The sequence below is a fragment of the Olea europaea genome, unplaced genomic scaffold (assembly GCF_002742605.1).
Source record: "Olea europaea var. sylvestris unplaced genomic scaffold, O_europaea_v1 scaffold941, whole genome shotgun sequence".
NCBI lineage: Eukaryota > Viridiplantae > Streptophyta > Magnoliopsida > Lamiales > Oleaceae > Olea > Olea europaea.
The window spans coordinates 1,557-23,309 of NW_019267904.1; the positions used below are offsets into that span (position 1 = coordinate 1,557).

Here is a 21,753-nt window from a genome sequence, read left to right on the forward strand (position 1 = left end):
ATTTTTTTCTTTGTTAGATTGTGGTTTTAAATAGAACTAAACCTAAAAAGGTGGTTTCGGTTGATTTTGTTTAAAAATTGAAGTGGTTTGATTTGAAAATATATTAAACCGTTTTAAGTGGTTTGGTTTGAAAATTTAACACAAATCGTTCAAATCGATCCGTATTCACCCCTAAACATAAATGGTGCCTTAGATGAATGCAAGGCCAATACAAATGAAATGGAGGTGTTCCTTAGTAAATATTGTCATAATTTTTACGATTATATTAGGTATTTCACCAAAAATTCGAATTTGATTTGGAAACTGCACGGGTATGTTTAGATAGAATATAAATAATAATTTCTTTCTCTTTACGTTTATGATTTAGCGTAAAAGAAGTTTAGTTCAAGTTATTCGACGGCAAAACATCATAAATGAAAGTGGAAATTGTATAATATTAGGGGTTTAAAGATCATAATTCGAAAATCAGGGATGAAGTTTCATTATTCAAAAATCAGGTAAACCCTAATTTTATTTCATTCTTCTTACTTTCCCTCTCCATCTTCTTCCTCTTCTTATTATGCCTTCCTCTCTGTTAGATGTTGTCGTCGTCGCCATTGGAGCACCCATTGTGAAAACCGCATTGTTGCCACCGCTTAAGAAGCATCGCGCTGCTTAATGAAGAGATCGGAGCCTCTGCAAGAGGAAGTGCAGGGGCGATGGTCTAAAATCTTCTCCAATTTGTGGCGTTTCTCCAACGATTTTCTATGGCTCGTGGTTTGCATATAGTGATGTCAATGAGCCGAAACTCGAGGCTCGGGCTCGACTCGAGTAGAATGTTCCAATGTTTTTTGCGAACCTGAGCTGAGCTGTTGCTTGGCCAAGAAATCAAGGGTTGGGCCTTATTGAGCCGAACCAGTCTGGCTCGATTTTTTTTAATTATAAGTAAAGGCAGTGTCGTGCTGCTGCCTTCAAATTTAATTTTTTTTTAAAATTATACCGGTGAGCACGAGCCAACAAGCCACACGGGCCCTCTCGGGCTCGACCCAGCACCCCAAGATGGGGCTCAATTCTATCGAGCCTCGAGCTTAGTTGGCTCGAGCTTTTTCCGGGCTCGAACCGACAAACCCAATTGTCATCTATAGTTTGCATATTAACAACTGTGGTACGGCTCGAAAATGGCGGCACTGTGAACGTCGTTGCCCGCGGCTCTACTTATTTTTTTTTATTTTTATTTTTTCATTGGATGGTGTTTTGTCTGGAGGTGGGATGGTGTTTGTTGTTGGCGGACTTGATGATTTTGTTAGTAGGATGGTAGCTGTGGTGTGGTATTGTTAGCAAGTGACGGTGCGGTGGTTGATTGAAGGTGGAGCTGGTGGGTGATCGGAGCACGATGCAGCGACTGATTTTATAGGGCATGACGATTTAAAACTGTCTTACATCGGCACTATGTGTGGCAGTGGAGCTGCTAGCAGTGGTGGTGGCGAATACGACGTATTAGGTGGCGATTTTTGTAGTGATGCAGGTAGATGTGTCGATAGTGGTTGTGGCGGTCGACGGTGGTGGTGGCAATTGACAATTGTGATGGTGATGGTGATGGTGATGGCGGTGGCCGTGGGATGGTATGATGGTGGTGTTGTTGTGGTGTTGGCGACGTCACAGGATGAGGGTTGTCGCAAGTGGCGGTGGCAATGATGTTGGTCGTGATGGTACCCAATATTTGGTGTATGCGACTAATTATTTGGTTATCTATGACTAAGTATCAAATCGTGACCTTAAAATTTGGTAACTCGTGACTGAAAAATAATTTATAACCAACAAATTTGAAAATTTGTGATTGGTAAATAAATTGTAACCTGTAATTTTTTTTTTTGATTTGTGACCAATAAAATAAACTGCGACCTATAAAATTTTTAATCTGTGACCAATTAATTTGACAATATATGATCAATAAATAACTTGTGACTTATAATTATGTATATGTGATCAATAATTGTATAGTTGTGACATTATTATATTTAATTAATTAGCTATCCCTATTTTTGCATTTTTAAACTTAAAACCTAATTTTTGAATTGTCCATAATACATGATTTGTGAATTTTGACCAAAATAAAATGTAGTGTAATTTTTGTTCATTCAGGCTTCAATGCTTCTTGTAACATACAGTTCATGAATTAAGGACCATTTTATGAGGTTTTCTTTTCCCTTTTTTCGGTCAAAATTAGGGAAATATTATCAGTTTTTAATTTTCGATTGATATTATTCATCTTTGTAAATGTGTGTTGAAATTCCATCGATGAATTATTTAACTCAAAATTAAATAACATAGTGTTACTATAAAAAAAAAAAAATGTTTCTCAAGTAATTCCTCGGAAAAAACAAAAACAATTACACACTGAGATGGAACCATGTTTTCCATCCTCACCCCACTTCGGCGGGACAATGCGGAGTGTTTCCCCATCCCTTAATTGGTGGGAGTAATATTCATTGAACAAAAATTTGTAAAAATTAAGTTGAAATTTTTTAAGGTGGATTTAAATTTATATAAAAAGCTTAAATTATCTAATTTATTTTCTACAAGTTTAAAGCTGCAGCTTCATATTTAGTTTCGTCACTAGTTATAGTTGAACATTTAGCGAGGTATTATTCCTTTTACTTTTCGGCTAAATTTGTTATTTTCAGTACAATTATTAAAGGAAATACTTTAGTTGGTAATATTTTTTGTAGTTAAAAAAAAATTAAATAAATAAAGTACACAAAATAAGAAAAACCCATCAATGAATTTCATTTTTGTGACTATATTTTCCCGTGGGATTCTGTTGTTCCAAGCCAAATTGTTCGTAGTTTGTAGTCGGCTGAGACTATGAGAGTGAGTTAGTGTTAGAGATATATCACGGTGTCGATATTATCGCCGACTCAAAGATCAAGTAAAAACTGAAAAATAAGAACTAAAAATTTATACGAGACTAACATAGCGCTCTTAACGACACACCCTCTTGACTGGTAGTAGAGATTCATTACTCGTACACAGAGGTTATTTGGAACTAAATTAAGACATTGTTCGAGTCCATTTTTCTTATCAAAATACATTCTTCAATAGTGATTTGATCACATTTCAATCACACTTTCTTCAATAAAATAATATTACACACATTCAAAACTTTTCTTTATTTTTTAATCACACATTTCTCATCAATACACTATTTAAAAATGCATTTCTTGACAAGAATGTGGCTCAAACAAGGGCTAAATTACTATCTAAGAGCAGAAATGACAAGATTATCGATATTCAAAAAAGTCTTGCTACAGGTACCGGGAGTTTGACACTCCAGGTTACCTGCTACTCACATGAGGGGTCAGAGCCCCACGCCGGGTACAAATAACATTTTCCTATTCAAAAATGTCTCAGTGATAACTTAGATCAGCAGCTAATCTAAATCTGTTCTTAACTACAGAAAATAATTCTTTCCACGACCGAGTATCAAACAGAAAAATTTCATTCGTTGACGACAAAGGCATAATCCACCAAGTACCAAGAACCCCAATTAGTACGAACCTCTCATCTTTAATTTCAACTCTAGCAACACAGAGGACAGTGTAATCTTCTACTTCTACCATCTTCACGTGTAATGGCTGCAAAATAAAGAGCACAAATCACAAAAACAAAATGATTATGATGCATGTTAAATATAACTCTTCTTTTTTTTTTCTTTTTCTTTTTTTTCCGAATGAAATTTTATAAATAGCTACATTCGGAGAATTTATCATAAGGCCTCGATAAAAAAATTTATTTTTATCATTCATCACATCCTCCACTTTCTCGAGTCTCTTTTGCAACCAGTCCTAGTTTAAATATGAAGCCTCCAACAAGATAACCTGTGCAGAACATCAGCATGCCAAAGGAGTACCATGACAATTAAGGGATAAATTTCTGAAATGTCTTAAAAATGGAGTTCACTGCAAATGCAACAATCCTCATTTGTTCCAACAGATTATTCTATACTTGAAAGAGGAGGCAATCGTATAGGAGATCACACTCTTAATGAGCTAGATTAAAATCCCAAATATACGGTTATTTCATGCGTAAAGCAGATGTTGAAATAATTACTAGGCCTTAAGCTAGGATGTTTACTATTCTGGATAGACTTTCTATATTAAAAGGACATTGGATAGGGGGGGAATAAAATAAAATTATGTTTTGAGATCAAATGGATTCATTAATTGAAGATTCGACTCAAATGAAGTTCATGGCTTAATCAAGAAACACAGTTTGTGAAACCTCCGTTGTACAAATACATGTTCAAACCAATATAAATGTCTTATAACCAAATTCACTTCCACATTAAATCTTTTGGCAAAATGTGAAATAATAAGCAAGGTAGTAGAAATTCTCTTTTTTACTTCTCCTTTTTCTTTTTGTTGTTTGTTCTGAAACATTGGATGCATGTTTGCCATGTAGAATTCAAACATGCAATTATGTGAATTTGTCACCTATGTGAAGGCTGCAGTTGATATCAAACTTAATAGGAAAAAATGTGGCCAGCCATCTACTCTTTTTGCTAGATCGGCTAGCAGTTAAACACATGGTTAAATATTTATTTGATCACACAAATCTCAAATATGCCCACATCGAGGATGATTCATAAAGCTGTATCGGTGCTGATAACTATTGCAGTCGAAGCAGGAAACCTAAGTGCACACACATCAGACATTCATCCAAATTCTTTTCGGGTAAACTCAGCCACATCTACCGACTGAACGTGAAAGTTTTGATGTTAATTCGTATAAGCTAGATGCCAATTTTCAATAATTAGTTGTGAGCCATACTAATATGAAGAACTCCAGACAAGCAATTAATTCGGAAAGGGCAAACCTGTTCAACGAAGATATGAACTGAGGAAGGAACAGGTTTTGTGCTAAGAATAATGAGTATAACTTTGATCGCAATGTTAATAGGTTGACCCCAATTCAGCCACACGGTTAAGAAGAGGAATACAGGCACTAGCAATTTACGTATGATATTCAGGACTGATCGAACATTTTCTTTGGAGTATGAGCCACCCAACAATCCTGATTGATGATTATCCTCCAACATAAGAAAATCTACAGGCCAACAACAAAATTCATAAATTATAGAAAACATATAAGGAATGATAATCATTTCTAAATATCTGGGTGGATGGCTGAATAACAACTAAAAATACAAGAGTCTTACCATCCAGAGAATATGCAGCACGCGGCCAAAGGCTAATTGATCCAAATGCAGCACATAGGGCAACCACATTAGCTATATTATATGTGTATCCTACAATAGTGCAAAAAAAAAAAAAAAAAAAAAAAGGGGATAAATTTTCACTTGTCGACTATGAGCTCCTATCGCTAAGCTTAAAACGTTTGCTTACAAGTAAAGAAATAAAATTTAATAAAATCTGAAGTGTTTATAAACGGTTCAAATTATAAATAACTAGTAATCCGAAATGAGTGGATAAAAAGTGGCGCTGAGTGTTTAAACAATTTATAAACACTAGCCAAATATAGGCTACAAAATAACTTTTTTTAGTTAAATTTGAAATTAAGTTGATTTACTATCAGGTAACCTTTTTCCTTAAATGTCACACATCCAAACATGTTTGAAAATAAAAAAATAGTTATCAAAAAGAAAATTTTATATCTTTCCAAGCTTAGCAAACAGGCTCCATATGCATTCAATGTAAAATTAGGCAAGAAACAGGCTGAAAACCTGCAACAATTATTCGAGGGTAATTGTTAAGGGACAAAACCCACATCAAACATCGATAAAATAAATATCCAACATTGAGGGCTTGGAGTACTCTCCTAATTTTAATAAAACTTACCCAATATTCTGGAAATTAAACAATCATAAAGCAGAACATAAAAAATAAATAAAATATCGCCAATGAAAAACTACTCAAAATCGTCTAATATGTGCTGGTTTTTTTTTTTTTTTTTCCCTGAAAAAATTATGAATATCAACTGACCTTTGTTTGGGAAACTACGATAGTATTGACAATACGTTCGAAAACTACACAAATTCCAATTAGAATTGTGTGAGTAGTAATGCACTTGAGGTCTGAGGCCTTTCAATTTCATCCATGTGTTCAAGTATTCAAATTTCCCGTAATCTGCAACAAAATTTGCATCGACTATCAATATTTGTTTGGGTTGTGCTTATATATACATATTCATACATGTTTGTAACTCAACGACTTACGAGGGACAGTCGAATAGAACGAGAGGCGCGAATGAGGAAATGCGATTGAGGCGGCAAGAGAAACTCTAATTGGCTGCAGAAATCGTGCTGGGAACATTGTTGTATTTGGTTTCCTACAATTTCTCAACCCATCTCCGGCGGCGAAAGGCTGTGGCGTTCGACCACTTTGATTCGCATTTTCCCCAATCATAAACGTCAGATTTGTAGTGGAAAAGTTGCAGATCGGTCCCCAAATTATAGCCTGTGTTGCAAGTTAATCACCAATGTTTAGAAGAATCATTTTAGCCCCTATTTGTCATCTATTATTTGCGAAATTAAAGAGTTTTGAACAATATTTTCTTGAAAATGTGTGGTTAAAAAGTAAATTATATAGAATATTTTATTATGTGAATTTGTGTTGAAAAATGATATTATAACAAATATTTTAAAATTTTAAAAGGTGACAGAGATGTACTCAATCTTTATACGTTGCCCAAAGTTGTGGTTATATGAAATATATGATAAAAATTTTTGTTGACTTTTACTTAAATTGAAATTTAGATTTAATGTCTATTAAATAGGGGCTTTCACTCTCTTAATATAAGAAATCTGATATGACAGAAATAGGGATGACAAAATATCATGATCTTATTTTGAACTTAACTAAAAGAAAAATATTTTTTACAAGATAGGGAATGGAAAGACTACTCAAGCCTCATTTTCATTCTTAGATGACATCGTTCGATGCCCCTTAAGTCATATTTTGTGACTTAAATTAATTTACTGAAGTCTTTCCTCGTTTCACCTCCCACCCCCTTCAGCCCCGGATTCACCAACCAAACCTCAATGTTCCCTCCATTTCTATACCATGGATTTGCATTTTTGTTTTGCTTTAAATTTATTTATATTTTATTCGAAGATAAATGTAATTGTCATTTCAACAAAATCGACTAATTTGCAACAAATTGTACGTATATCATGCATTACGACAAAATGCTCTTTTTTAAAGATTCCGAATGAATTTGCTGTTTAGACTACAGATGGAGGACAGAGGGTACAATTTTGCTTTTCTTCTAAAATCGCACTTGCATAAAACCGTCTATTAGAAGGGCGGACACGTTTTTTCTCCAACAATAAGAAAAGGCAAAAAGCCACAAAAAATATCTTGCTGATCTCTTGAAAATATCAAAGCTAAAATTGAGTTACTGGAATGGCATCTTTCTCCATTTCTCAACTCTCAAGTCCAAAATCTGCTGAAATTCATCTACTACCCGGTTCTAACAAGCCCATATTCAGGTAATTGCCGATACATATCGTAGTTCTTGACATGGTCTCATGCTCCTTGAACTCGAAAATTGTTGGGATTTTTTTTTTTTTAATATTTATATCGACTCGAGCAGGAGGCCGAGATCTATTACTGTAAGATGTTGTGAAAGAAAGAAGAATTATTATGAACTGTTGGGAGTTTCTTCTGATTCAAGCTCTCAAGAAATAAAAGATGCGTACAGGAAACAGCAGAAAAAACATCATCCAGACATTGCCGGGGAAAAGGTCTGTGTCTTTTACTTCTTCCAATGTTTGGTTTATGTTTGTCCTAACAATATTATCCACAGCTTTAGCCTTTGAGATTACCATTTGTTTCAGGGTCATGAGAATACTATTAAGTTGAATAAAGCTTACGAGGTTTTAATGAAGGAGGATCTCAGACGAGAGTATGATTCTTCGATTGGCCTAATGAGGTTGGGTGCAACGAGCTCGTGGAAAGGCCCCTTGAGACCCGAAGCTATATTCGTCGACGAGAATGCTTGTATAGGTAACTGAGTTAAATTTAGCCCTTTTTGGAGCCCCATTCTTTTCTTTTCGTAAGAATGAATTTTTGAATAGAGTATTTGATGAGAAATCTATGGTTAAAAAGTAAGAAAAATTTTAAATTTATATGTAATATTATTTTATTGAAGAATGTATGGTTGATATTATGTCAAAATACTGTTTAAAAATATAATTTTTTTCAAAAAACGAGGTTCAAACCGCGGCTAATTCTTAACTGGCCAAATTTCATTTATTTGTGCTCAATTTCCAAAAATGAAATATTGTGAGACTCGAACTTAGAATATCTACTCAATTTGATATGATGTGAAGCTCCTCATCTAGAAGTTTATATTATGAACTAAGCCTTAGTCCTCCACTATTCAGAGCAATATAATAAGAAAATTAGCCAACAATCTTTATAGTAATTCACGTCTCAGTATGATTAGAATTCAAAACGTATATCAAATTTGAGGCCATGTGGTGTTAGAACATCAATTTAGTTAGACTTATTAATTGGATTAGTCGTATATGCCAATTAGATTAGTGTTTTAGCACTAATAGTACTAAATAGGATTATTCAAATCAAAATCACGCAAATCATGCACACACCTCTATAGTGATTTACAATCAACGTGAACCACTAAATTTTGATATATGATTACAAGGTTTCATTCCTCTTATATATTTCATGTCAATGTTATGATGGCATGGTATGTATGGAATAAATAATATTACGTCAATTGGTGGATGAGGGGTTAAAGTTAAGAATAAATCTATTGATACATAATTTTGGGTTCATAAGGGTGTCCATACACTCACATGAGGTGGGTCCATGAGCACCTTTATGGATCCAAAATTATGTATCCCAAGCATTACTCTAAAGTTAATAGTTTCACTGGGCTTCACACAATCTAATAACTTAAAAAAGTTATAGACGAAGTAATTCAACACTTACATGAAACTCTAGTTTGGTAATAGATACTTGGAACTCCATTTGAACTTGTAGGTTGTAGAGAATGTGTACACCATGCTGGCAACACGTTCACCATGGACGAAGCAGTCGGAACTGCACGTGTCAAAGTTCAGTATGGTGATGATGACACACAAATCGAGGTATGCTGACTGTTTTGTCAAAGTTGCTCGATCGGGACATTTACTTGAACAGATGTCTTTCATTCTTTAACTTGATCTGTGCATTTACAGATATCAGTTGATTCATGTCCTGTAAATTGCATCTATTGGGTGGAGACAGAAGAGCTTGAAGTGCTGGAATACCTTATTCAACCTCAACCTAAGGAAGGCTATGGCGTATTCGGACAAGGCTGGGAAAGACCTGCAAATGTCTTCGTGGCTGCAAAGTCTTTCAACAAACAGATAAAGCGAAAAGTCGAAAACCAGAAGCGAAATGGTAATTCTTAGCTTAATCTTTTAACAATTTGCTTAATTTGTTCGTGTCTGTGGAACAGGTGACTACTAACTAGACTGTCACGTCAACTTTTCGATCAGTCAAACTAATTTTAATAACGGAATATAGTAATCAACGTGAAATTTCCATTCGAAGTTCAATGATCACTATTGTTTTCAGATTTGCAACAATTTCTTTCTGGTAACTTGTATAATCGATATTGCAGCACGACCAACAAACAAGGAATAAATTCCAACTCAGGCATTTAAGATTGGAAGTTCTGCAAGAATTTGGAGCAGATGATGAAAATAATGATCCCATTGGTGTTAAAGGAGACCAGCGACCAGTAAATGGAAGAAAACAACCCAAAGCGGCATATATGCAAACAGATTGAAAGCATTGCAGTTTTATTAGCAGAAATTAATGTTACTTGTTGAATATTACTTGTACATAGTCTCAAACTGTAGGCTTAAGATCAACAAAGCCATAGTACAAAGTTCTACTTTTATGTATTTTGTCTTAAATAATGTTTTGACAATTAACCCCTATTTGATGTAGATAAAATTGAATTTTTAGTAGATTTTACTAAAAGAAAAGCTGTGAATCATATAAAATCTGTGATAAAAATTAATTGTTGATTTTAATTTAAATTTTAGTCAAAATTTCTAATTGAACCAAATAAGGGTGAGGGGCACAGTGTCATGTTTTAAAGGAAAATGATGGTTGTACAGCCTTTAAGGCTGTAAAACCTTACAACCTCCTCACATGAGGAGGCTCCACAATCAGTACGGGCCCTCTCATGCGAGGGGGCTTTGTGTCTTGCTGTACACAACTCTGTTTTAAGTTCCGTTTCCATTTTATTTTCTTCCTTACTTTCCGTAGGGGAGTTATTTTTGGACCAAATGGTAATATGGCCAACTCCGCCACATCCCAAATATAGTACAATACGTTCTTCTAATACGGTGCAGCACCAAAAAATAAAAAAATTATAATAATAAAATATTTTTTATATACTTTAATATTATCCATTTGATACAATATCCTTTAGTACGAGGCACTAAATGCATTCTTAACAAGTCATCACGATTAAAAACTTGTGAAACAAGAACACATGAGTTTAGGATAAACAAGCACAATTCATGAGCTTTACATCCAAAAATAGTGCTACGCGTTTGGTCTTTAGACTTACAGCAAGGTTTCAAATTAGTCTTTATAGTTTATTGTCCCTAACCAGTCCCTAAATTTTTCTCTCAATTTCAATTTGGTCACTTTGTTAGTTAAAATACATGTGAAATCTTGTGTGTAATTAGAGTACTTTAGAATAATTCTTTTCAAACAAGGCCGCCTAGGCCCTATTTTTCCAAGGGGACACATGTCTCAACAAGTCCCCTCGAAAAATAGAGTCATGTGGCCCTGTTTATGTAGCGTCTCTTAGGACTTTATGACTATTACCCATCAAAAGTTAACAGTGCTAACAATGAAACTGGATGTCAATTCAATTGCTACGCAAAGATTAACGATGCTACTAACGGAATGACAAAATTTTGAAGCCCATTTATCCATCACATTTTGGTCTATTTGGGATATAAATTAAATTTTGAACAAGCATAGCAATGGATTGGAGTTCCATTGGTACGTACTCAGTGGATTTAATGGCAATATGGCATATACAAAAGGTTTTACATTAAGGTCATGTTTGAGCTCTATTTTTAAAAAAAATAGGTTTTTGAATATTGATTTTTAAACAACGTGTATTTAAAAAATACGACAAAATTAATGTTATTTAGTACCATTGATGTTTAACACAATCTACTTGGTATCATTAGTGACATTAAATTACAAGTTCAATTAAATGTTATATATAATGACCCATTTAATATGACATATATGATAACATCTGAATTGATGGTTAATACCGTTGGAAAAATGGATTGAAGAGCTGACTTTGGCATAAATTTTGAGTGGGATCCATTTGTTTATTTTGGAAGATCAAGATTGATTTGTGCTCTTCCATGAAAATGTCGAAATCATATATTTATTTGCCAAAAATGATGCTCGGGTGAATAAGAAATTAGAGCTCAAAGTGATGCATTGGAAGAGGTTTTGTATTGGAAGAGAAACTATTTTAGAGTTATTCTACACGCGAAAATAGATAAAAACAATGACTACTTTAATTATGATTAAACTTTGAAAATGTGTAATTATGTGTAGCATAGAGGCTTTTTTCACGTACGGTCACAAAGGGTTGCAAATCATGAATCGAAATAGATTTTGAATTTTGAACTTGTATGCAGGTGCGATTTGTGTATACGAATGTCGAACCAAATTGACCAAAAATTGGCCCTTGCGAGGGTCTTCGTTTTGCCCTTATTTTATTATTTTTCCAAGTAAAAACCTTCCAAATTCTTTTAACTCTTGAAACTCATATGATTATATTTGTGTTAATGAATAGATTAACATTCGGGCTAATGATAGTTAATGACATAACCCCTGGCATGTTAATTCTTCTTCACAGCCTATTTATTCAGTCATCTTCTTCCTTTACAGACACATGAAAATCTCTCTTTGCTACATAAAATTGTCTTCTGTCTGCATAAAAATTTAGTTTCTATCAAGGTCATAGTGATACTGCTCAAATACTAAATCAACTTATCGGATTAGTATTTGCAATGCTCAGACTCTACTGTTTTTCGTTGTATTTTAGGAAACAGACGCTCAACCTAGATCTCAAGCACCTACGGGTGAGAGGATGAATTTGTTTTATGAAAACAGTGTTTACATAGGCCTCAGGTTGCAGATTTATAGTATTTATTCTATGATTTTGTAACAAATACCCCTTACTATATAGTATTATTCAAAAAATTATTTTATAAGACAATGTATGATTGAAAATGAGTTAAAGGAAAAAAAAAAAAGAGTTTTGAGGAAAATTATATAGACTAAACTTACTAACCAAGTAATTAGATAAAAATTGTTAAGAAATTTACAAAATCAACTTTAAGAATCAACTTTAAATTTTGCCGACAAAAAATGTTAAACCCGGACATGAACATGTGATACGTTTCGTAGAAAGAGGTTAAAAAATATTCAAACGAATCAAACCGTCAAGTCATAACAACCACTTTATCCAAATAAATAGAAAATTCAGACAGATTTTGTGGTCTGAAATCTACCCTACTCCTCTCAGGCAGATCACCGCAAGTGTACGTCCTCTATCCTACGCAACATGGGAGCTTCTCATTGGTCCATCTGGATATGGCAGTTATAATTAGTTGGAACACTCGTTTGAATTTAATTCTCCGACCACTTTAGTTTGCACGTGTCAGGATTTGATACTACCACGAGCCATATTATACGTTTCTTCTAGAGAAGTTTTCAATGGTCGGTGATTTGTGGGCCCGAGACCAATTCCTGCCCCAAATCCGCCGGAAGAAGTGGGCGCGGCCCCCACACGATTTTAATTGTACGCGCTTTGAATAAAGAAAGAAAAAATTTGGTCCAACAATAGAAAAAAATAATTAGGGGCCGTCTTTTATGTTTTAGCACTTTTATTGAAAATTTTAAAATTTAAATAATTGCATTAACGGACTTTTTTTTTATAAGTAACTTGTATTAACGGACTTTTTTTGATTTCTCATTCTCTACTTTTTCTCTTTTCCAGGTCCGTACATTTGTCTGTAAATAATAATTTACAAATAGCATTCCCCTTGAAATTTTGCACCTTCTTTAAATTTAGGAATACAAGTTCTTAGTATTTATGACTAATTTTTTTGTGTAATAGCTAATGCAATTTGTACATCACTGCGTCTACATTGACTTACATATTGATGATGCGGATTGATATAGTACATAAATTCATTGATTATAATTAAATTATATAAAATAAATAAAAAAATGAATGAAAGATCGATAATAAATTCTATAACCTTTTGTGAATCATTAAATGCTCATCCAAATATTAACGAATCACTATAAGTTTCTAATTACTATGCAACCATTTTCGAAGGCAAATTACTTCTTCAATTGTTGGATTTTTATACTCAATAATAAAGAGATAAAATAGAGAAATCAACATAAGTATTTACATGGTTTGGTGATGTGCCCACGTCTACGAAGAGTGAAACAGAAATAATTTTATTCAGTGTGAATAATAGGGTTACATTATTAATATTTATACTAACCTCGGTTCCAGCGTATATAAGACTTTAAGCCCCCGTACAAGAAAATACCCAGGTATCGTACCGCAAAGACGTCGCCTCGCACCCCAACCCATTAAGTGTCATTAGCAAATAAAGAGTGAATTAAAAACCTGCAAGGCGAATGTAGTCGCTCCACTCCATTCCGATATCGACTTATTTGATCTAATAAATCTGTGTTACATTATATGAGTTATAAACACAACATCATTCATTTTTACATTCAACAAACTCATAAAAGAATCATCAATTCGACTATTAATAAGGAGTGCAACTCAAACAATTTTGGATATTTGATTAAATAATACATTTTTAGCAATTTGGGCAGACAATTTTTCTTGTTTGTATTCAAATTTCGCTAAATGTAAAATGTCAAAACGTTCATTGTTGAAATTCTCAAACCGACATTTAGATAATTCATCAAGTCATTCTAGCAATTAATAGTAAAATCTATATACTAAATTAAAATATAAGTAATTAAATGAGTAACACGACCAGAAAACTGTCAGCTAAAAATTTAAGGGAGCTTGACACAAATTAGAGTAAAATAATACAATTACAAATAAAATATAGCAAATAATTATCAAAAAATTAGAAATTTTGGATAAACTAATTTGAAAATTTTCGAATTTCGAGAAAATTATTAGTAAAATGAAAAAAAAAGTATGAATTTGAATTAAAATCTAGATTTAATTGTCTACTCAATTATAATATGTGATTGATGAATATGGCTAAGCGGCAGTTATTCAACATTCATCCAATTTGAGGGGTTTTATTCACAATTTGTGATGAACGATGGATACTTATGTATGATTTAATTAAGGGTAAGTAGCAAAATATGTCCTTACTTTTTAGTGTTATTGTGCAAAATGTCTTTACCTTTCATTTATTTTTTTGTCATTTCACCCTTATTTTCACATTTCATTGCGGAAAAGCTCATTTTCATCCAATTCTAAATTACAAAAAATGTAAAATGACAAATATACACTCATATTGAATTAAAGCAAAAAAATAAAAGAAAGGAGAATTTAAAGAACAAATTGCAATAATACTCTCAAACTATGAAAAAAATGAAAATGAGTCCAAATAAATTGGACAATTAGTACAAAACATTCATATCTTTTAATATTATTGTGCAAAATATTCTTACATTTCATTTTTGTCATTTTCACCCTTATTTTAACGTTACATTGCAAAATGTATAATTTTCATTCATTTTTTCAATTAAAAGCTGTAAAATGATGAATATACCCTTATATTTAAATAAAACAAGAAAATAAAAAACAAATTACAACTATACTCCCAAAATTTTTTAAAAAGTACAAATAAATTCTAAATAAATAATAAAAATAAGAAAGTGATTTTTAAAATTTTTGTTTTTAATTATTTATTTGAAATTTGCTTTTACTTTTTAAAAAAAAAATTGAGAGTATAATTGTAATTTTTTTATTTTTTTATTTTTATTTTATTTAAATAAAAGGGCATATTCATCATTTTACATATTTTAATTGAAAAAATGGATGAAAATAATGATTTTTGCAAAGAAATGTGAAAAATGTCAAAAATGAAAGGTAGAAATGTTTTGCACAATAATATTAAAAGATATGAAAGTTTTTTATTAATTACCCTTTCAATAATTTTTTTGACTCATTTGCATTTTTTTAAAAGTTTGGGAGTATAATTGCAATTTATTTTTTAATTTTTCGTTTATTTTCTTTTTGTTTTATTTAAATAGGAGGATATATTTGTTATTTCATATTTTATTGAGAAATTGGATGAAAATGATAATTTTTCCGCAATGAAAAGTGAAAATAAGGGTGAAATGTCAAAAAATGAAAGGTATAGACATTTTTCATAAAAAAAAATTGAAAGGTAAAGACATTTTGTGCTAGTTACCCATTTAATTAACTAATTGAAATGGATAATTGTCTATTTTGACATTGATATTAATTGCGTTATGTCTAATATGAAAGTATCTTTTTAACTAGGATGTGTTTAGTTTTAAAAAGGTTAGAAAATCTAAATTAATTAATTTTTGATTTTTGATTTTGTAACTGGTTTGATTTATTTAAACTATTTGTAAAGATTGAAATTTAAACCGAACCATTTTGAAATGGATTGGTTTGGTTCAAAATTAAAAGGTTGATGGATCCACCTAGATCAAAACTAACAGTTTGAAAAAAGCAGTTACGATTTGGTTTATGATTTGATGATTTCGTTGTTCAGCCTAATATCTAGCATAATGTTTTAGAATTGATTGAAATATAATCGGTTTATTATTTAGGTAAAAATCAATTTTTTAGTAAATTTTAATGAAAGTTGAAGAAATGTTGGTTGAAAAGTTGTGGAACCTGTAAATTTTTTTTGTTCAAATTAATTGTTGCCTTTAATTTAAATTTTAATTCACTTTTATAGTTGAACTAAATATGGACATAGTGTAAAAAGAAAGAGAATTCTACTTAATGGGTTGAAAACTTTTTAATTCTTGCAGGATCGTTCATAATCAATAATAAAATGGTCAAATTTATAGTCGAATATAGTAAACAATTAGTATTATATAATTCGTGCGTAGAGATGCAGGAAAGCGATGGAGTATACTCTGATACTAAAGTTTACGAGTGGGTAGTTTTATATACTAAATAGTACTATGAATAAAATCTTTTATTTTTATTATTTTATTTGACAAAATTCAATTCTATTAAATGTGCTTACAAATGAACATCACCATACTGGACCACGTCAAAGGTAGTACAACAACTAAGGCATGACAATTTCCAAAGCAGTCCAAATTCCCTGAGTGTGCTGCAAGTGAATGAATTACAGAGTAATGGCCCTTTTTCTTTTTTTATTTCTTTTTGGAGCCATAAAGCAATGTCATATTTGTTTTTTAAAGGTTGAACCCCAACATTAAGGGTCCCCCACCACTTCTGTCCTGTAGCATCGTGAGGGAGGTAAATCGCAGGTTATGTCTCCAAGAGAACAGGGTGGAAGGCTGCTTGTACACTTGCACTTACTCAAGAGCCAAATCCATATTTCAGGATTCGAACCCTTGACGCGGCAGCCTCAAGCAAAGCTGGATTTCTCCACCCTCCCTTTTTACCATTTGGAGACATGCCCTGAGGGCATGTCATATTTGTTTTTTGATTCTATGTCATGGGTTGTCGATCAAATTTTTTTATACTTATAGCATGATTGTAAAATAAAAGATTTTCTTGTTTGAAAAGAGAGTTGGAAAAATAGAGGGGTTAACGAAGAAAACAATTAAAATTTTGTTTATCAGACTGTGTGGTCAATATCAAATACATTTAGCCTTTGGTTGGTATAAATTAAATCAAATTAAAATTCTAAGATAAACTCATAAATTAATTTTAATCATGTATTTTACGAAATTCACAATTTTTAACAACATATTTAATCCATTAAAGAAAAAAGAAACTAAAATTTTGTTTATTGAATTGTTGAACTTGAGTCAATATCAAATACACTTGGCCTCTTTTTGGTGTATATTATAATCAAATTAAAATTTCAAGTTGAAGTCTACAATTAATTTTAACAAAAAAATTAATGGGACTCAAAAATTTTCAACAATATATTAATGGTTTGTTTTACATGACTTTTACTTTATTTTTATTTGGATTATGCTACTTATACATAAAATGGTACATAAGCGATTACATAAAATGATGTAGAGGGAAAAAAATTGGATGAAAAAGTTGATTATATTACAAACTGATAAATGATAGAGTGATATGTGACACTATATAACATATTATGTAAAATTTGATGTACAGAAGAACTTATCTTTATTTTTCTTTGAAAACCAATTTTTAGTAGAGTTTCTTATTTCAGAAGTACTTTTAGATGAAACATTGAACCAATTTTCTATAAGTGCTCTTCTAATTAGAAGAATTACTTTCATGAAATTAGTTAAAGGGTTCAAAAAATTTTTTGAGTATCAAAAACTCTATTTGACTTTTGAAAAAACAAATCTTTAATCAACTTTTATCAAATTCTATTAAAAATATGATTTTAATTTACCGGGAAGAGAGGGTACTCGACAAGCATTAATTAAGAAATTTCTCGATGAAAAAGACATTGGATAATCTTAATTAATATATTTCACTTAAGACTACCCCACCAAAATTGAATAATCAACTTTTGGCAAAACCAAACCGCCCACCTCACCTACCTATGAATCTTCCTGCCCTATCCATTCCACGACTATAAATCCCCCAGTTGATTTGCATCTCAAGCATTCATTCATAACACAAAAAAACTCACTGTTTTCTGTACATCTATATACAAAAACCTTATAATCATTTCCTTGATTCTTTCTGTATACAATCATGGCACCCAGTTTGACCAAAGCTAGTTCAAATGCCATTGCTCTTGCCAATGGATACAACAATTCATCAATAATATTGGATGAATCAAGTTTCATTGTACATGATGATCATGTGTTTCTGTCTGAAGTTCCATCCAATATAATTGCTACACCATCACACTATACATCCGGCGCCACCGGTGTCGGAGATAAACCAGCTACTACCACCTCGGGATGCTTTGTCGGGTTCGACGCGAAAGAACCCAGAAGCCATCATGTTGTTCCTATAGGGAAGCTGAAGGATATCAGATTCATGTCGATTTTCAGGTTCAAAGTCTGGTGGACTACCCACTGGATTGGAACCAACGGTCGAGATCTTGAACACGAAACCCAGATTATGATTCTTGATAAATCAGAAGATGGAAGAAGGCCTTATGTTCTTCTTCTTCCAATGTTGGAAGGCCCATTCCGGGCCTGTCTCCAACCCGGAAAGGTTGACTACGTCGACCTCTGCGTTGAAAGCGGGTCGACCAAAGTCACCGGAGAATCATTCCGGAGTGTGCTTTACATGCAAGCCGGTGATGATCCGTATAGTCTGGTGAAAGAAGCCATGAAAGTGGCTCGAGATCATTTAGGGACTTTTAAGCTTCTTGAAGAAAAGACTCCGCCGGGGATAGTTGATAAATTCGGGTGGTGCACTTGGGATGCGTTTTACCTGAATGTGCACCCTGAAGGCGTTTTGGAAGGTGTCAAGGGACTGGTCGACGGCGGCGTTCCGCCTGGACTGGTGCTTATCGACGACGGGTGGCAGTCCATTAGCCATGACGAGGACCCAATCTCCTCAGAAGGCATGAACAGAACATCAGCAGGTGAGTGGGTTAAGAATACTTTCAAGTTTTAAGAGTGTTTCCTTTGGTCTCTGAACAATTTTCTTCTTCCAATTAGTCACTAATCGCAGTTTTACCCCGCAGGTGAGCAAATGCCATGCAGGCTAATAAAATTCCAAGAAAATTACAAATTCAGAGACTATGAAAGTCCCAATAAATCCAAAAATTCCGGTGATGCCCCAAATAAAGGCATGGGAGCCTTTATTAAGGACCTCAAGGGCACCTTCAAAAGCGTGGACTATGTGTATGTGTGGCATGCACTTTGCGGATACTGGGGCGGGCTTAGACCCGGTGCTTCGGGTCTACCCGAGTCCAAGGTTGTTAAACCAGAACTGACTCCTGGATTGCAGAAGACCATGGAGGATTTGGCAGTCGATAAGATTGTGAATAACGGAGTTGGACTCGTCCCACCGGAAATTGTAGATCGTATGTACGAAGGTCTACACTCACATCTTGAATCTGTCGGAATCGATGGAGTCAAAGTCGATGTCATTCATGTAAGTTCTTTGTTAATAAATTGATGCAAGGTGTCACTTTACACATTACAAGTTAGATAAATATATTAACTTTGACTTGGTCGGCACGTTATTACTTTTTTTATTCTTTTCTTCCAATAACTTATGACTACCTATTACTTTGCCCCGTTATCCATTTTAACTTGAAACTTCCTTTCACAAGAAACAATACCACTTGTTTAAATCTTGACCGCATAAATAATATTTTATTCACATTTAGTATTTTAAGGTACAGAATTGCGATAACTATAGTATTCATCTAGTCGACTTTAAATGTGTGCAGTTGTTGGAAATGTTGTGTGAGGAGTATGGTGGGAGAGTGGAGCTTGCAAAGGCTTACTACGAAGCCTTGACATCTTCAGTTCGGAACCATTTCAAAGGGAATGGAGTGATTGCTAGCATGGAACACTGTAATGACTTTATGTACCTTGGAACCGAGGCCATTGCACTTGGTCGTGTCGGTACGTATCAATTTTAATCTGATTATATGTCACTACTTTGGTCGAGTCAATTTCCATGATTTTTACTCATTCCATAGATATGGTTTCACTAAATTGATTCTTCTTGTTGTCAATAGGAGATGACTTCTGGTGCACAGATCCTTCTGGTGATCCAAATGGCACCTTTTGGCTTCAGGGTTGTCACATGGTTCATTGTGCTTACAATAGCTTGTGGATGGGTAATTTCATTCAGCCTGATTGGGACATGTTCCAGTCGACCCATCCTTGCGCGGAGTTTCACGCTGCCTCAAGGGCTATTTCCGGTGGACCTATCTATGTCAGCGACTCGGTTGGCAAGCATGATTTCGACCTTCTTAAGCGACTAGTGTTGCCTGATGGCTCGATCTTGCGCTGCGATTACTATGCCCTCCCTACGCGGGATTGCCTATTTGAAGACCCCCTCCATGATGGGAAGACCATGCTCAAAATATGGAACCTCAATAAGGTAAAATTTACAGTTAAATGATGATGTCTTAGTAGATCTTGATCGAGTCAACGTTTATTACACGAATCTAGAACTCATATACAATTTTCCTGTTTGCACCAGTACACGGGAGTTCTTGGGGCATTTAACTGCCAAGGCGGAGGATGGTCCAGGGAAGAACGACGCAACAAATGTGCCTCTCAATATTCACATACAGTTTCTTCCAAGGCCAGCCCCAGTGACATAGAATGGAAACATGGAACAAAACCAATCTCCATTGAAGGAGTTGATGTGTTTGCAGTGTACTTTTTCCACGAAAAGAAGCTCGTACTCTCAAAGCCATCGACCAACATTGAACTATCCCTCGAGCCCTTTGATTTCGAGCTCTTGACAGTTTCTCCTGTCACGGTTTTAGCCAACAAATCTGTGCAATTTGCTCCCATTGGGCTTGTAAACATGCTGAATACCGGTGGTGCACTTCAGTCAGTCGCATTTGACTACGATCATAATTCAGTTGAAATTGGAGTGAAAGGAACTGGAGAGATGAGGGTGTTTGCTTCGGACAAACCAGAATCCTGCAGAATCAATGGCAACGATGTCGCGTTCAAGTACGAGGATGATATGGTTGTAATTCAAGTACCATGGCCAGATTCCTCTGGGATTTCTATCATTGAGTACTTGTTTTGATTATAGGAGATGCCCAAGTTTTTTTAATAGGGGATGCCCAAGTTTTATAGGGTTATATTTCCCCATGTTTAATTTATAGCAAGAAATGTATTTCTTTTGAAGTAATGAAGAATTTTGTACATAAATTCTGTCTTCTTTCGTTATTGATTTTTACACTATCTTTTGAATGAACAGAGGATATATGTGCAAAATGGTCAAACCATTCCACTTGTTGCATAGGCACAACTCACAGTATTTCGCAAGTCAGAATGGTTCACCTATAAAAATTGAGGACTGGTGGCCCTGTCACGGTCCGTGCCAAGGCTAAATCCAACTATTTATTTCATTACAGATATAAACAAGGATTCAACGTCGTTTTACTTCAAATTGGTTTCGTTTTGCCAACACTATCTGCTATTGTTCTCCACAAAATGCATTCAAATAAGGAATTTAAGATTACCTTTTAGAGATATTCATATTTTTGACGTGGTATTCTTGGAGGAGTTGTAAAAGATTTTGGTGGCACGAACAACAATTGAGTGACGTTTTCTTCCTATCTGTCTTCGGCAAATCAACTTCTCCATTCATTCCTTTTGCCTCTTCGGCAACAACTTTTTCACCATTTGCCATTATCATTTTTAATCTCTTTATTCCACTCGTTTAATAGCTTAACGTCAACCTAGATTGCGAACTTCTTTTCGCTTCTTCACCAACAATATTTTTTATTATTTGCAATTATCTTTTCAAGCTATCTATTCTTTGAGCTTCTAAGTCTAAACACCTAATGCAACCTTCAAACCTTTTCTTTACAACATTAGTGTTCTCTAATTTTACC

At 33.7% G+C, this 21,753-nt stretch overlaps 3 protein-coding genes across 3 annotated transcripts; 2 read left to right on the forward strand and 1 right to left on the reverse strand.

Annotated features, from left to right (window-relative positions):
- Window positions 1-4,165: 4,165 nt before the first annotated feature.
- On the reverse strand, window positions 4,166-6,403 carry LOC111392580. Its single transcript, XM_023017937.1, has 4 exons — window positions 6,214-6,403; window positions 5,981-6,124; window positions 5,197-5,286; window positions 4,166-5,084 (listed from the first exon to the last, which is right to left on the reverse strand). Exons 1-4 carry the CDS (start codon window positions 6,401-6,403, stop codon window positions 4,792-4,794), a joined length of 717 nt encoding a protein of 238 aa, XP_022873705.1. The 3' UTR covers window positions 4,166-4,791.
- Window positions 6,404-7,347: 944 nt separating this feature from the next.
- Window positions 7,348-9,981, forward strand: LOC111392583 (chaperone protein dnaJ C76, chloroplastic-like). Its single transcript, XM_023017940.1, has 6 exons — window positions 7,348-7,488; window positions 7,593-7,743; window positions 7,837-8,005; window positions 9,008-9,114; window positions 9,205-9,409; window positions 9,633-9,981. Exons 1-6 carry the CDS (start codon window positions 7,403-7,405, stop codon window positions 9,653-9,655), a joined length of 741 nt encoding a protein of 246 aa, XP_022873708.1. The 5' UTR covers window positions 7,348-7,402; the 3' UTR covers window positions 9,656-9,981.
- A 7,874-nt stretch (window positions 9,982-17,855) lies between these two features.
- Window positions 17,856-21,067, forward strand: LOC111392579 (probable galactinol--sucrose galactosyltransferase 5). Its single transcript, XM_023017936.1, has 5 exons — window positions 17,856-18,795; window positions 18,898-19,310; window positions 19,612-19,789; window positions 19,906-20,273; window positions 20,376-21,067. Exons 1-5 carry the CDS (start codon window positions 17,949-17,951, stop codon window positions 20,937-20,939), a joined length of 2,370 nt encoding a protein of 789 aa, XP_022873704.1. The 5' UTR covers window positions 17,856-17,948; the 3' UTR covers window positions 20,940-21,067.
- The last annotated feature ends 686 nt before the right edge of the window (window positions 21,068-21,753 follow it).

Excerpts from the sequence above, each read along its gene's own strand:
- LOC111392580 (XM_023017937.1), bottom strand. The coding sequence starts at position 6,403 with ATGATTGGGGAAAATGCGAATCAAAGTGGTCGAACGCCACAGCCTTTC. Across the intron at positions 5,287-5,980 it reads TCGTAGTTTCCCAAACAAAG|GATACACATATAATATAGCT; the intron begins GTCAGTTGATAT and ends GCACTATTGTAG. Across the intron at positions 5,085-5,196 it reads TGCTGCATATTCTCTGGATG|ATTTTCTTATGTTGGAGGAT; the intron begins GTAAGACTCTTG and ends GTTGGCCTGTAG.
- LOC111392583 (XM_023017940.1), top strand. The coding sequence starts at position 7,403 with ATGGCATCTTTCTCCATTTCTCAACTCTCAAGTCCAAAATCTGCTGAA. Across the intron at positions 7,489-7,592 it reads TCTAACAAGCCCATATTCAG|GAGGCCGAGATCTATTACTG; the intron begins GTAATTGCCGAT and ends CGACTCGAGCAG. Across the intron at positions 9,115-9,204 it reads ATGATGACACACAAATCGAG|ATATCAGTTGATTCATGTCC; the intron begins GTATGCTGACTG and ends GTGCATTTACAG.
- LOC111392579 (XM_023017936.1), top strand. The coding sequence starts at position 17,949 with ATGGCACCCAGTTTGACCAAAGCTAGTTCAAATGCCATTGCTCTTGCC. Across the intron at positions 19,311-19,611 it reads TCAAAGTCGATGTCATTCAT|TTGTTGGAAATGTTGTGTGA; the intron begins GTAAGTTCTTTG and ends AAATGTGTGCAG. Across the intron at positions 19,790-19,905 it reads CATTGCACTTGGTCGTGTCG|GAGATGACTTCTGGTGCACA; the intron begins GTACGTATCAAT and ends TGTTGTCAATAG.